This window comes from Chiloscyllium punctatum, chromosome 24 (genome assembly GCF_047496795.1).
Source record: "Chiloscyllium punctatum isolate Juve2018m chromosome 24, sChiPun1.3, whole genome shotgun sequence".
NCBI classification, from domain to species: Eukaryota; Metazoa; Chordata; class Chondrichthyes; order Orectolobiformes; family Hemiscylliidae; genus Chiloscyllium; species Chiloscyllium punctatum.
The window spans coordinates 45,169,252-45,183,490 of record NC_092762.1 but is presented as its reverse complement, the minus strand read 5'-3'; the positions used below and the strand labels follow the sequence as shown (position 1 = coordinate 45,183,490).

At 39.9% G+C, this 14,239-nt stretch overlaps 1 protein-coding gene across 3 annotated transcripts in view; it reads right to left on the bottom strand.

Annotated features, from left to right (window-relative positions):
• dapk3 (death-associated protein kinase 3) overlaps positions 1-14,239 on the bottom strand; it is a 43,356-nt gene that overhangs the window by 8,333 nt on the left and 20,784 nt on the right. For all 3 annotated transcript variants that reach the window (XM_072593781.1, XM_072593783.1, XM_072593782.1), the window contains exons 4-6: positions 7,415-7,544; positions 2,608-2,656; positions 119-145 (exon numbers count right to left, since the gene is read on the bottom strand). In XM_072593781.1, coding sequence (XP_072449882.1) covers positions 119-145; positions 2,608-2,656; positions 7,415-7,544 — 206 coding nt within the window. The remainder of the gene's footprint in view (positions 1-118; positions 146-2,607; positions 2,657-7,414; positions 7,545-14,239) is intronic.

The following is a 14,239-nucleotide window of genomic DNA, read 5'->3' as shown; positions in this document are numbered from 1 at the left end:
CAATTGCCCATGAAGAATGTGCTTTGACAAGCTCCAACTAGATCACCTGAACTACGGATTCAATCTGGCAACACAGTTTAGGAGTTCAGACATGAAAAAGCATCACCAGCATACTTACAGAATATAGGTGATGACACCAATACTCCTGTAATTGAAAGAAAAATAAATTATTGAGTCTGGAACATTTTGCAAACGATAACACTCAATAGTCTGGCAAATTCAGCACGAGGTTAGTGTAGAACTCAAAGTTAAATCAATAAAAACATGAACTTGAATGAAAGTTAAGATCTTACAATAAGCAAAAATAAAATGACTGTACACACCTCTTTCCAAAGAGAGCAGAAAAATTAGAGCATTAGGTAAATCAATTTACTTTATTTTAACCAAGAAAAGCAATATTGAGATTACAGACAGACTTCCAGAAATCATGGACTAAATATACATTCTGAATACAGGTGAACCCATTTCCAAAAGTCTTATACCTATTGTAAGGTTTGTAGCTCAGGTTGAGGTTTAGGGTGTAGGTTTGATATCCAGACGTTTCATTACCTGGCTAGGTAACATCATCAGTGGCAACCTCCAATTGAAGCGAAGCTGATGTCTCCTGCTTTCTATTTATATCTTTCTCCTGGATGGGGTTCCTGGGGTTTGTGGCGATGTCATTTCCTGTTCATTTTCTGAGGGGTTGATAGATGGTATCTAGATGTGCTTACAGCGTGCCAGGCCTCTAGGAATTCTCTGGCATGTCTTTGCTTAGCCAGTCCCAGGATAGATGTGTTGTCCCAGTCAAAATGGTATTTTTTTCTCATCCGTGTGTAGGGCTAAGAGGGAGAGAGGGTCGTGTCTTTTTGTGGCTAGCTGGTGTTCGTGTATCCTGGTGGTTAACTTTCTTCCTGTTTGTCCTACGTAGTGTTTGTGACAGTCCTTGCATGGAATTTTGTAGATGACGTTGGTTTTGTCCATGGGTTGTACTGGGTCTTTGAAGTTTGTTAGTGGGTTTGTGTGCTACTAGGATTCTGAGGGGTCTTGATAGTCTAGCTGTCATTTCTGAAACTTCTTTGATGTATGGTAAAGTGGTTAGGGTTTCTGGCCATGTTTGGTCTGCTTGTCATAGATTTCTCAAGAACAAACTACAGACTGTATTTTTTGAGTATCCGTTCTTTTTGAATACATTGTACAGGTGGTTCTCTGTTTTCCAAAGTTCGTCTGTGCTGCAGTGCGAGGTGGCTCGTCGGAATAAATGTTCTGATTCAGCTTAGTTTGTGTGCGTTGGGATGGTTGCTGGTGTAGTTAAGTATTTGGTCAGTGTTTGTCAGTTTTCTGTATACGCAGGTTTGTAGTTCTCCGTTGTCCTTTCTTTCGACAGTGACGTCCAGGAATGCGAGTTTGTTGTCGGTTTCTTCCTCCTTGGTGAACTTTATGCCTGTGAGGGCGTTGTTGATGTTAAATGTCTCTATCTTGTTTCGTTTTGTGATGACAAAGGTGTCATCTACGTAGCGGACCCATATTTTTGGTCTGATGATTGGTAGGGCTGTTTATTCTAGACTTTGCATTACCACTTCAGGTATGAATCCTGATAGCAGAGATCCCATGGGTGTGCCGTTGGTTTGTTTGTAGATTATGTTGTTGAAGGTGAAGTGGGTGGTGAAGTACAGATTCCTTAAGAACAAACCATGACAAGCAGACCAAACACAGCCAGAAACCCTAACCACTTTACGATACATCAAAGAAGTTTCAGAAATGACAGCTAGACTATCAAGACCCCTCGGAATCCTAGTAGCACGCAAACCCACCAACATTCAAACAAAAGCTAACAAACTTAAAAGACCCAGTACAACCCATGGACAAAACCAATGTCATCTACAAAATTCCACGCAAAGACTGTCACAAGCACTACGTAGGACAAACAGGAAGAAAGTTAACCACCAGGATACACGAACACCAACTAGCCACAAAAAAGACACGACCCCCTCTCCCTCGTAGCCCTACACACGGATGATAAAACCACCATTTCGACTGGGACAGGCTAAGCAAAGACATGCCAGAGAATTCCTAGAGGCCTGGCACTCCAACCACAACGCCATAAACAAACACATAGATAGTATCTAGATCTATCAACCCCTCAGAAAATGAACAGGAAGTGACATCACCACAAACCCCAGGAACCCCACCCAAGACAAACATATAAATAGAAAGCAGGAGACAACAGCTTCACTTGGAGGTCGCCACTGATGATGTTACCTAGCCAGGTAATGAAATGTCTGGATATCAAACCGACAGCTCAGCGAGCAAACCTACACCCCACCCCTCTTATACCTATTCAAAAACAAATTAGTGCAGTGCAATATGGAATGTACTCCTTATCTTAATGCTAATCTGCAATTAGGCTGCAAGGTCAAGTAAGTGAGCAGCTTCAGTTGTTAGAGCCCTTGTTTAACCTGCTGAGATACATGGTCAATCATTAATTGCAAAAGAAACAGGATGATTGTTAACAAACAAGAACTATATTGTAAAGCCAAATTACAATCCCCAAGAAGTGAGAAAGTCAAGGAAAGGGAAGAAAGTGAAAAAACAGGTATCCTTTAAGATAGAGTGAGTTGAACGTACCACATGTCTGCTTCTAAAGCCAAAGGCTCATAATTTACTATTTCAGGAGCTGAAAAACAAAGAAGAGAAAGGTTTTTAGTGTGCAACTATCACCAAGAACATCCCACAACAACTCTGTCCTAAGCCTGTATAGAGAGATAAGAAAGAAAGGAGAGCAAATAATAATGATTGATAACTGCAGTTGTATTTCCGAAGACAACTATCTTGGATGGAGTCATTGGGATCCATGTAAAGTACTGTTTTATTCTCACTCCTCCTGACAAGCAGCAAGCAAAAATGCTTCAATTAATCAATGAAATGTTGAAATGCCCCAGTAATTTTAGTCAGTTCAATGGGAGTTGAGAGCCACAGCCATTTACAGCACAGGAGTGGCCATTCAATCCAGAGTCTGTGCTGGCTGGTCCACAGAGCGACCTATCCATTCAACTCTCCATAGCCCTATATGTTTAATTCCTTCAAGAGCGCATCTAATTTTCTTTTGAAATGGTGATTGTTTCTTTCAGAAAGCTCATGGGCAGAGAATTTGGTTATTACCACGCAGTGTCATTTTTCTTCATATTCCCCTGGCTTCTCTTGCTTGAGGCTTCAATGTCACCCAGTCCTTGCACTGTCAGCTAATGGGACCAGCTTTTTCCAGTGGCTACTTTTATTTCAACACCACCATCTCATTTAATCTAATCTTGTAACTCAAGTCTCCCAGACCTGGAAGCACTCTGGCAAATCTCCCTTGCACCATCAAGAACCTGCACATTCTTCTGAAACTGTGATGTTTGAACTGAAAACAATACCCTAGTTGGTGCCTAACCAATCTTTTAGCATAATCACAACTCTGATCAGCAAATGAAGGCAGGAAGACTACATTAAGGGTGAAGAGATAGAGAAGGAAAGAAATTGAAACTATTGTGCCTTGATGTTTAGTTGGATTTCAAAAGCAAAGCGATGCAGGTTCAAGGATAAGATCAAAGCTGCTCATAGACATTCTGCCCACTTAACTGTGATCAAAATCTAAAGCTCTTACCAAGGGGTAAGCGTGAATGCGCATCGGGCAAAATATAGAGGGAGAATTTAAAGGATATAAGAGAGAGTAGTGAACTCAGGACAGACATCATACTGTCAGTCATAAAAAAATGGAAACAGGCCCTTTGGCCCAACTCGCCCATGCCGACTAGATTTCCTAAATTGTGGAATATTTTATTTTGCTCAAAAAATGCATGACCTACAGTCAATCCATGCAAGATTCTATAAACCCCATTTTAGAATCAGTCAGACTCAAGATGGGAACACAGACAGACTTTAACCTCACGCCTTTAATGCATTGTCTGAGCTGAGATGACACATTTGGTGAGAAAACCGGAGGTTATCTTGAGAATATGACTTAAAAGGAGTTCTGGGATTTACATAGTTACTAACGCAACTGGCAAAACCATTCTAAAAGATTAAAGACTAGTTGTTCAATGTATTTCAACCACATCACACTGTAACCTTTTGCTATAAATTCTGTGTAGTATGGTCCTGCTCCATAACCAACTGATGAAGGAGCAGCGCTCCGAAAGCTAGTGCCTCCAAATAAACTGGATGTTGAGAGATTTTTTAAAAAAAAACTTTGTCCACCCCAGTCCAACAAGGGCTCCTCCAAATCATGGTTGTGCAGAAGTCAGTTTCAGAGTTTGCAGAGATCACAAAACTTTGAAGTGCTGCAAACCGAAGATGATGGAGTCAAACTTCAAAAGAACACAGATTGTGGAATGGATGAATAAATGTACCGCAGTGTGAAGTAATTAATTTTAGGAGGAAAAATACAAAGATTAGATTAGATTTTCTCCAGTATGAAAACACCCTTCAGCCCATAATTTCACACCGACTCTCCAAAGTGTAATCCATCCAGACCCATTCCCAAACCCTATATTTCCCCTGACTAATGCACCTAACATAATGGTCAATTCACCTGGCCTGCATAGAGATGTATAGCACAGAAACAGACCCTTCGATCCAACCCCTCCATGCCGACCAGATATCCCAACCCAATTTAGTCCCACTTGCCAGCACCCGGCCCTTATCCGTCCAAACCCTTCCTATTCATATACCCATTAACATCATATGCCTCTTCAATGTTGCAACTGTACCAGCCTCTACCACTTCCTCTGCAGCTCATTCCATACACGTACCACCTTCTGCGTGAAAAAGTTGCCCTTTAGGTCTCTCTTATATCTTTCCCACCCTAGACTTTGTCTATTCGTCTTATCCATGGCCCTCATGATTTTATAAACCTCTATAAAGGTCACCCCTTAGCCTCGGACACTCCAGGGAAAACAGTCCTAGCCTATTCAACCTCTCCCTGTAGCTCAAATCTTCCAAATCTAATACCATCCGTGTAAATCTTTTCTGAACCCTTTCAGGTTTTACAACATCCTTCCAAGAGGAAGGAGACTAGAACCGCATGAAATATTCCAACAGTTGCCTAACCAATGTCCTGTAGAGCCGCAACATGACCTCCCAACTCCTGTACTCAAAACTCTGACCAATAAAGGAAAGCATAACAAATGCCTTCTTCACTATCCTATCGACTTGCGACTCCACTTTTAAGGAGCTATGAACCTGCACTCCAAGGTCTCTTTGTTCAGCAACACTCCCTAGGACCTTACCATTAAGTACTGCTAAGATTTGTTTTCCCAAAACGCAGCACCTCGCATTTATCTGAATTAATCTCCATCTGCCACTTCTCAGCCCATTGGCCCATCTGGTCAAGATCCTGTTGTAATCTGAAGTAACCTTCTTCACTGTCCACGGTATCTCCAATTTTGGTGTCATCTGCAAACTTACTAACTATACCTCTTATGCTCACATCCAAATCATTGTGGGATGAAACCAGAGCACCCAGAGGAAACCCACGCAGACACAGGGAGAATGTACAAACTCCACACAGACAATCGCCTGAGGCAGGAATCGAACCTGGGTCCCTGGTGCTGTGAGCCACCGTGCCGACCGGATAAATTCAAGGATACAATTCTAAATGGGATGCAGGAGCACAGGGAGTTGGGACATACGTGCACAACTCATTGAAGGTAGATTGAGAAATGGTTAATAAAGCAAACCAGATACCAAACTTTACAAAAGGAGTGTAGTGTAGAGTACAAGAACAAGCAAGTTACAATAAAAGCGATACAAAATGCTGGTTTTGCTTCAACTGGAGTGTAGGGTTCAGTTTTGGTTATCAACTTTAGGGAGGATGCAAAAACACTGGAGAGGGTGCAGAAAAGATTAATAAGAATAGCTCCAATGAAGAATTTCTGTTATGTAGATAAATTGCTTAAATTGGGAGTGCCCTCCCTGGAGAAATGAAAGAGGAGATTTGATTGATATATTAAGAGTCACCTAGTCCTACTACATGAAGACAGGCCATTTAGCCCAAACTGGTTCACGCCAAACAAACGTTCATCCATGCTAAACCTGAAGTAGTCATGAAGAGTCTGGACAAAGTAGATAGGGAGAAACTGCTTCTGTTGGTGGAAGAGTTGAACCACAGGTCACAGATTTAAAGATGATTGGTAAAAGAAGCATTTATAAGGAAAAACAGTGATTTGTTAAGATCCAGAATGCACTGACCGAGTGTGGTGTAGTGGCTTTCATAAGAGAATTAGATTATCTAAAGAAGCAAAAACTATAAGGCTAAGGGAAGGGTAGTAGAGGAGGACAAGATAAGTGGGCACAGATACAAAAGGCTAAATTACCTTCTCCTCTGCGGTAACCATTCTATAATTGTATATACACTGATAACATCCAACTTCACTTCACCAACAACATTCTCAACTTACATTTGTAAAACAGCTTGCCTGACAGCCACAATTGACAAATTGAAATATTCTGCTACAAAATATTGCCAATGGCTCTGCTTTATCTTTCAGTTCCCTCACCACCTGCTCCTTCCCTGACAACTAACTTTTAGCCAGATGGCTCACAAACCTGACATCATATTTCACCTGAGGTAAACTGCCAACCACACATCCCTGACATTACTATGACTGCCCGACTAATCCACTGCCCCAGCTCATCTGTTGTGGAGACCCTCATCCATGCCAAAGTTAATCCACAATTGACCAGTCCAGTCCGACAATCCAACTACCACTCTGTTGCCCATATCCTAATTCACGTCTAGTCTCAATTACCCATCAGCCCTCTGCTTTACTGACCTCTGCTGGTTTCCAATGAACAATACCTTGGATTTTAAAATTAATTTTAAAGCCCTCTTTGCCTCAAGGCCCCCAATATCTAAATTCCTCCAGTCCTAAAATCCATCGAGATATCTGTACCTCCAATTGTAATCTCTTGCACACCTCAAATATGAATCACTTGATAGCCGTGGCTCCAGCTGTTGAGGCCCTAAGTTCTGGAATTCTCTTCCTAAACTCTCAGCTTCATTTCCTCATTTACCTCCTTTTAGATTCTCCTTAAAGCTAAGATTTTAATCAGATTCCCTAATACCTTCTTTTGTAGGTCAGTGTCAAACGTAACTTTATCATATTTTGAAGCATCTGAACACATTTTATTACATTAAGGACACTATCTAATTACATTTTTGTTGTGTTATTGAACAGGACATGTAGAAATTAAGGAGCAGTAGTTCATTCTGCGCTTGGAGCCTATTTCCCCATTCGTTTAAATTAGGAATGAAATATATCTTATGAAACAAACTCCCCTTCTGCGAACAGGGATTGCCGAATTACGTAACAGCTTTCATAATAAAACAAAATTAAAACAATTTACTGACAGCTAAAAAAAACCCAGAAAGAATGCAGAGTAGTGTACTCACCAACAAATTCAGGAGTTCCAAAGATGTTTTTGAACTCGTTACCATCCTCAATCTTGTGTGCAATACCAAAATCAATCAGCTTGATGCGAGGATTGGGGACATTTTTATCCAGAAGCATAATATTTTCGGGCTAAATAAAAGGAAGACTAATTTTTCTAATGCCTTTAATGTGGTATGTAAAACATGGAAGCAAGTTTCTGCATAATAACACGAGTTAACCTTCTATAAAAGGTAGGTAAAATGAAGACATTCAAACAACATTGCTTTCCTTCATTTATCTGAAACTCTTCTTGAAGTACTGATGCTTTAGATGATTCCCAAAACTCAAAAATCATTAAATCAGGGTCTGGATGTAAGGTATAATAAAACACTGGCAAATTAAACTTTTTAAAATAAAAATGAAACATTTCCATATAACTCAAACGTGATATGAATATCATGAACACAGTATTAAAACATCTGAGAGGGGCAAATATATCTAGAAATGGATTGTTGTAGTATGTTTTTGGAGGGGTGGAAGAGGTTGTAAACATTTGCTTGCAGTTTGGTTTCTCTTGAGGGAGAGGAAAAGAGAGATATACACAAGGTAAAAGGCATATTTTTAAGATTTAGAAGGGGGCTAAGGGGCAACATTTTCACACAAGCTGTGGTTTGTATGTGGAGTGAACTGCCAGAGGAAGTGGTAGATGCAGGTTATAATATTTAAAAGGCATCTGGACAGCTTTATGAATAGGAAAGGTCTATAGGGATATGGGCAGACAAATGGGACTAGTTTATGTTTGGGAAACTTGATCAGCATGGACAAGTTGGACTGAAGGGTCTGTTTCCATGCTGTATGACAGTACATTATATATATTATAAAGCCAGAAAGCAGAATCCTCACATCTTTTATTAATACAGCTAATCATGTGAGTTTACATATTCATAATAGATGTGTATCGACTCAAAGAGAGCAAAAAGGACAATTGAGAGCATGAGATTACCCTTGAACAATAAAAAAATGTGAATGATACAAGAGACCCAATAGTCAGATATCTGTTAAAGAGAATGTTTTTCATTTAAACTTGTACAAAAGTTTAGTTGAGATAGTTTGTATATTGAAGGGTACTGAAATCACACATCTGGGCCAGTGGGTCTTATGGAAGCAGATTTTGGATTGACCAGATGTACATTACATTCTGGTAAGGCAGATGTAAATGGCAGTTTTCAATTGCAACATTTTGTCAAACAAAGATGGCAACTGATTGGAATTTTTTTAAACTGTTGCTCACAAGGGATGGGTAATATTAGCTAGGCCAGCATTTATGGCAATTCCTAGTTTTCTGAAGGAGGTGAATTATGTTCTTGAACTGCTACAGTTTACATGGTGTACATACAAAGCGGTTAAGGAGGAAGTTCCAGAATTTAGATTCAGCAGAGAAGTAAAAGTGATATCGCTCCAAGTCATGGTACAGCATGGTTTGGAGAAGAATTTGCATGTGGTAGAGTTGCCCTTATTCTTCGAGAAGGTGGAGATCTCTAGTTTAAATGGGGTTGTCCAAGGTACCTTGGAGTGCTGCTGCAGTGCATCTTGTAGAGAATATACATTGTTACCAATAATGGATATGATGTAAAATGTCATATCTTCAAATGTCAAGGTCTTAAAGATGATAAATAATGGACTAAGGTACTCAACTGAGCCAATATAGCTTTATACTGTAACTAAAAGATAGAATGGATGCATAGATAAATGACACTGAGATTAAGAAGGTGGTTGATGGTCAGTCAGTTCTGCTATAATGCAGTAGTTCTGTTCTCATGCAATCCTATGTTATAAGAAAACTGCGTAATAGCAGCACCATTTAAACTAATGGGGCTAGAATCATGTTATAGCCAATACGTGTCTTAAAACTTCACGCTTTACAAAGTGTCCCCAGTTCAATGTTATAATGAATTTGTGTTAACAAAACACACGTTGTAGCAGAACGATCTGTACAGGAAACCTTTCTAGTGAGGCAGTGAGATCTCCACACATTATAAACATATTGGAAAGCAGGCCCTCTCTGATGTAATTCACTGTTAACCCTGTTTCTTTACTTACTTTTTGCATTGTAGCCAGAGAGAGCATAAAGAGAAAAGTCAAAACAAACTATATTCTTTCCTATATTTTCCAGTTTAAAGCCTGTTCGTTTAAAAATGGACAACCTAGCTGGACTCAATCTGACCACGTGACTAGATCTGCATTGTATAGACATTGCAGCCAAAACTGACAGAGGACTTGGAAATTAGTCAGAGTTATACAGCACAGAAACAGACCCTTCAGTCCAACCAATCCATCCCAACCATAATTCCAAACTAAACTAACCCTACTTGCCTGTATTTGGCCCATATCCCTCCAAACGTTTCTTATTCACGTAATATCCTAAATGTCTTAAATGTTGTAACTGTACCTGCAACCACCACTTCCTCTGGAAGTTCATTCAACACGAATTACTGTGTTAAAAAAATGCTGCACGTGTCTTTTTAAACACTGTCATCTCGCCTCAAAGTTGCCTTTAGTACTGAAATCCCCCACCCTCAAGAAAATACATTTGCTATTCACCTTATCGACGCCCCTCATGATCTCATAAACCCAGATAGGATCACCTCTCAACCTCTTATGCACTTGTGAAAACATCCCAGCCAATTCAACCTCCTTATAAATCAAACATTCTATTCCCAGTAACATGCTGGACAGTCTCTTGTGAACTCTCTCCAGCTGAATAATATCCTTCCTACAGCAGGGAGACCAGAACTAGTCAAAGTACTCCAGAAGAGACCTCATCAACATCTTGCACAACCTCAACATAACATCCCAACTGCTATACTCAAAAGATCTGAGCAATGAAGGCAAGTGTGCTAAACACCTGCTTCCATCCAGCTCTGGATAGAGACCTTTGATGATAAAAAGGACGTTAATACTTTTACAGTTACCACCACCACCACCCAATGGAAACTGATAGGACAGGTATAGCTACATTATTAGGTTAAAGACAAGCTGCCAATTAGCTCACTGAAATACCAGCACCTGAAATGCATGTGCTTGTCACATGACAAAAACCTGAGCTTGTTGAATAGCTTAAATCCACAATTCTGGGATTTAGGTCAGTTGCTGTTTGACTTCCAGTGGGAAAGCAGAACTTCAGGCTGAGTTGCCACCCTGTCTTAGATGCTCCATGGTCTCCAAGTTGCTGGTTTGCTTTGCTTGAAAAAAAAAGAACAAGTACTGGGGCAAGCTTACCAAGGAAACTTATTTTACACTGTATTCCAGGAATCCACAAACTGATTTATTTTTCACTATCTATGGATTTACACAATCCCAATTTATATCAGATTTCCTCTCCTTCCTGTCTTGCTTAATTTGAGTGCTTTAGAGTATGGATAGAGTAGTGAAGTAGTTCATCTATGTTTTGAAGACTTTGTTTTAATATATAAAAAACTTTTGGTTTCATTATAAAGGATTTCGCTGTGGGTTTATTTCAAAAATTGGAATTCAAAGACCAGAGTTTGGGGAAACACCTATTGGCCTACCTCACAATGATGGGGAGGAAAAGTAATCATAATTTAAATTGAAATAAAAGCAAAATATTGTGGATGCTAGAGATCTGAAAAAAAAAACAAACCCCACAAAAAACTTTTTAAATTCACACAGGGGACATGGTCATCATGGCTGGCCAACATTTAGTGCCAGTTTTGGTCTCTCTTGAGAAGGTGGTAGTGAGCTGCCTTCTTAAACTGCTGCAGTCCACCTGCTGAAGGTTGACCCACAATGACCTTTGGTAGGGAACTTCAGGGCAGAGATGGTTCTTGGAGATACTAATTGCCTGGCATTGTGTGGCACGAATGTTACTTGCCACTCGTTAGCCTAAGCTGACAAACACTTACAAATTGGAGTTTCCCCAGACTTATTTTTGTTCCAAAATAAATTCACCTCAGTCCGTGGACATCAATGACATTCCCTATTATCCTCTGTTACAATTGTAATGAAAATAGACTACAAATATTCAGCTTTCATCATTTGACTTTAATAGCCAAGACTTCCATGTCCTAAAGAGTTTCTAAAAGGATAACACTGACTTAAAACAACAGCTGTGATAATCTGACAGGTCAGGCAACCACGTGGAAAATACAAAAACCTGCTGCAGCACAATGTCTATTTTAATCAAGTGGCACTAAAACTCAATGGGGTGTCAGAAAACTCACCTCTTGTTCAATTCCCACTTGCATAATAAACTTATATACAAAGAGATGCAATTTCCAACTTGAAATTAGATAATAACAGACACCAGAATCCACAAAGGAGTGGTACAGCAACATCAGCCTTTGAACAGAGAGAGAGAAAAGCAACTGAGACTAACACCAATGATACCTTCTCTCTTTGTCTCTGGGATCAGTGCCTTGAAAAAGTAACTTGACAAAACTACATGCAAAGAGAAATCAAGGTTACCTGCATGCCTCGTCAACCCGAGGAAACAGAACAGCAGCTACACAATTGGGACTCTGGTTTCATTTTTGTAACTCCAGGACTGGAAACTTTAAACAGCAACTGGCTGTACCTTCCTGTCTCCATAGCCACATTACTTTCTCAGTGTGTCTCAGGTTTAATACATCTCTTTCACTCAAGAAAAATCACAGAATTGGCTCTGTTTCATTTTTGATCTGGTTAACGAAGTTTGGTTGAGTGTGATATCTATGTGTAAATGAGAATTTATTATTAATCCATTTCACAAGGCAATGATTAAGCTTTGAGTGCCTTTTAAGAAACCCTATTAGAGAAAATGTGTTAAAGACACAGAGAAAGTCTTTTGTGTAGAGTCACCAGGGAAGATGATAAAGATGGAAGCGTATAGTTTGCAGGATAATTGAGACATTGAGACTACTTTTACTATAGCAGTGAAACTATGATTTTCGATTAATAGGGGTCTTTAATATTATGAAGCTTTGATGGTGAATATGGAAATACTGTTCCATCTGGGTGGCAGTGATTGCAAGTGAAGAGACTAATTCAGGTAAATAGGTAAAAACAATGACTGCAGATGCTGGAAATCAGATTCTGGATCAGTGGTGCTGAAAGAGCACAGCAGTTAAGGCAGCATCGGAGGAGCAATAAAATCGACGTTTCAGGCAAAAGCCCTTCATCAGGAAGGGCTTTTGCCCAAAGCGTCGATTTTACTGCTCCTCGGACGCTGCCTGAACTGCTGCGCTCTTCCAGCACCACTGATCCAGAATTATTCAGGTAAATACCTATACATAAGTGAGTAATGAATGGAGTATTTTTCTACATAGTAGCTAAGACAGGCACTGCTGTATCTTTTAAAGGGATAAGTAAATATTTAAAAGGGGAAATAAATTCATGGGTGAGGAAAAATCAGTCTGCAACTGTTTTAGTGAAGATTTAATATGCATACATTGGGTTAAGTGGAATGCTTTTATGCTGTAAACTTCAGGGGTTTACTGGACTGCACACCCTAGAAGTTAACATTTGTTATTCCTCAGAACTGTTAAAAATTCAAATACTTCTACAGCTTCAGGTACCTCAGCACTACTTATGAAAACTGGGCTGCAAACCTCTTGCCTCAGTTAGTGATTACTGTGTAATATAATAGCACCTGAGAGGACTTTCAACCATATCAATGCTTCCTAAATCTTTTCCCACGTAGCTTTTTTTTTTAAGGCTTGAAAACTGTCATGATCCCTCATCAGCAGTTCGAGCAGCAGCACTGCTGTTCAAACTTGATTGGAACTCCAATGAGCCATTACTAACTTGGATCTCATGACCCCAGAAGTTTTAGCTCATGACTCCAATTGGAGTTCCAAGCCCCTCTTTTGGGGAGCCCTGAACTACATATTGGACAATGCAGAGCAAAGTATGAAGTAAATGTGGAGCCAATTTGACACGAGACAAAATACAACGCAACACTTCCCACAACTCTGTGGTAACACTGTTGGAAGGAACCCACCCGGATCAGAGTCACATGATCCTCAATCCATTCACAGGAAGTTACTGGCAGAGATTCTCCTCACATCCCTCGGAATTAAATCACAAAGGACTAAACGTGACAGAAAATAAAACGTACCATCCTTAAGATAGCCACTGACCGACTTTAATCTTCAGTCTCAAACTCATCACAATGACACCCTGCAACAAAGGATGTCTGCACACCTACTTAATATGACAGAGAGTGAGCCTTTCAGGTTGTGTCTGGGGATGTCTTTCCCCATGTGCGTTACTCACATGGCTCAGAATTTGTCTAGAAGATAGCCATACCTGAGGCCACAAAAGGTCACAATTCAAAAGACATCTAGGCAATTTTCTATCTTAGCCAGGATGGGAATAACAGCACAACTAGCCTGCTAATAGGACAGAAAATCCCTTTTGTGGCCTGGCACACTTTAGGGTGAAAAGGCAAATGCCACAAGAGGAAAGAGATGGAGTGAATGAGCTGCAAAATTTCCATTGCCCGTTGCAATGATGCACTTTCCAGACCAATAATTGCAAATACCAGGTGGAGCTTTAGGGGCCAGTCCAAAATAAACTAAAAATATAAAAAATATTCAGGTCTGGCAGCATCGAGAGAGGCAGAAACAGAGTTAACATTTTAGATCAATGACCTTTCTGAATACATGAAATGTTAACTCTTTCGCCTTTCACAGAGTCGTGCTGACCTTAGGGGAATTTCAACAAGTTTTTATTCCAACACAATTCTTTTATACTGTAAGGTACAGAACTTGATTAACTGCACGGTGACTGGGTTAATTATTATTATTAGAAAGCAGTGCTTGGCTAAATGGAAATCAATCTATCCA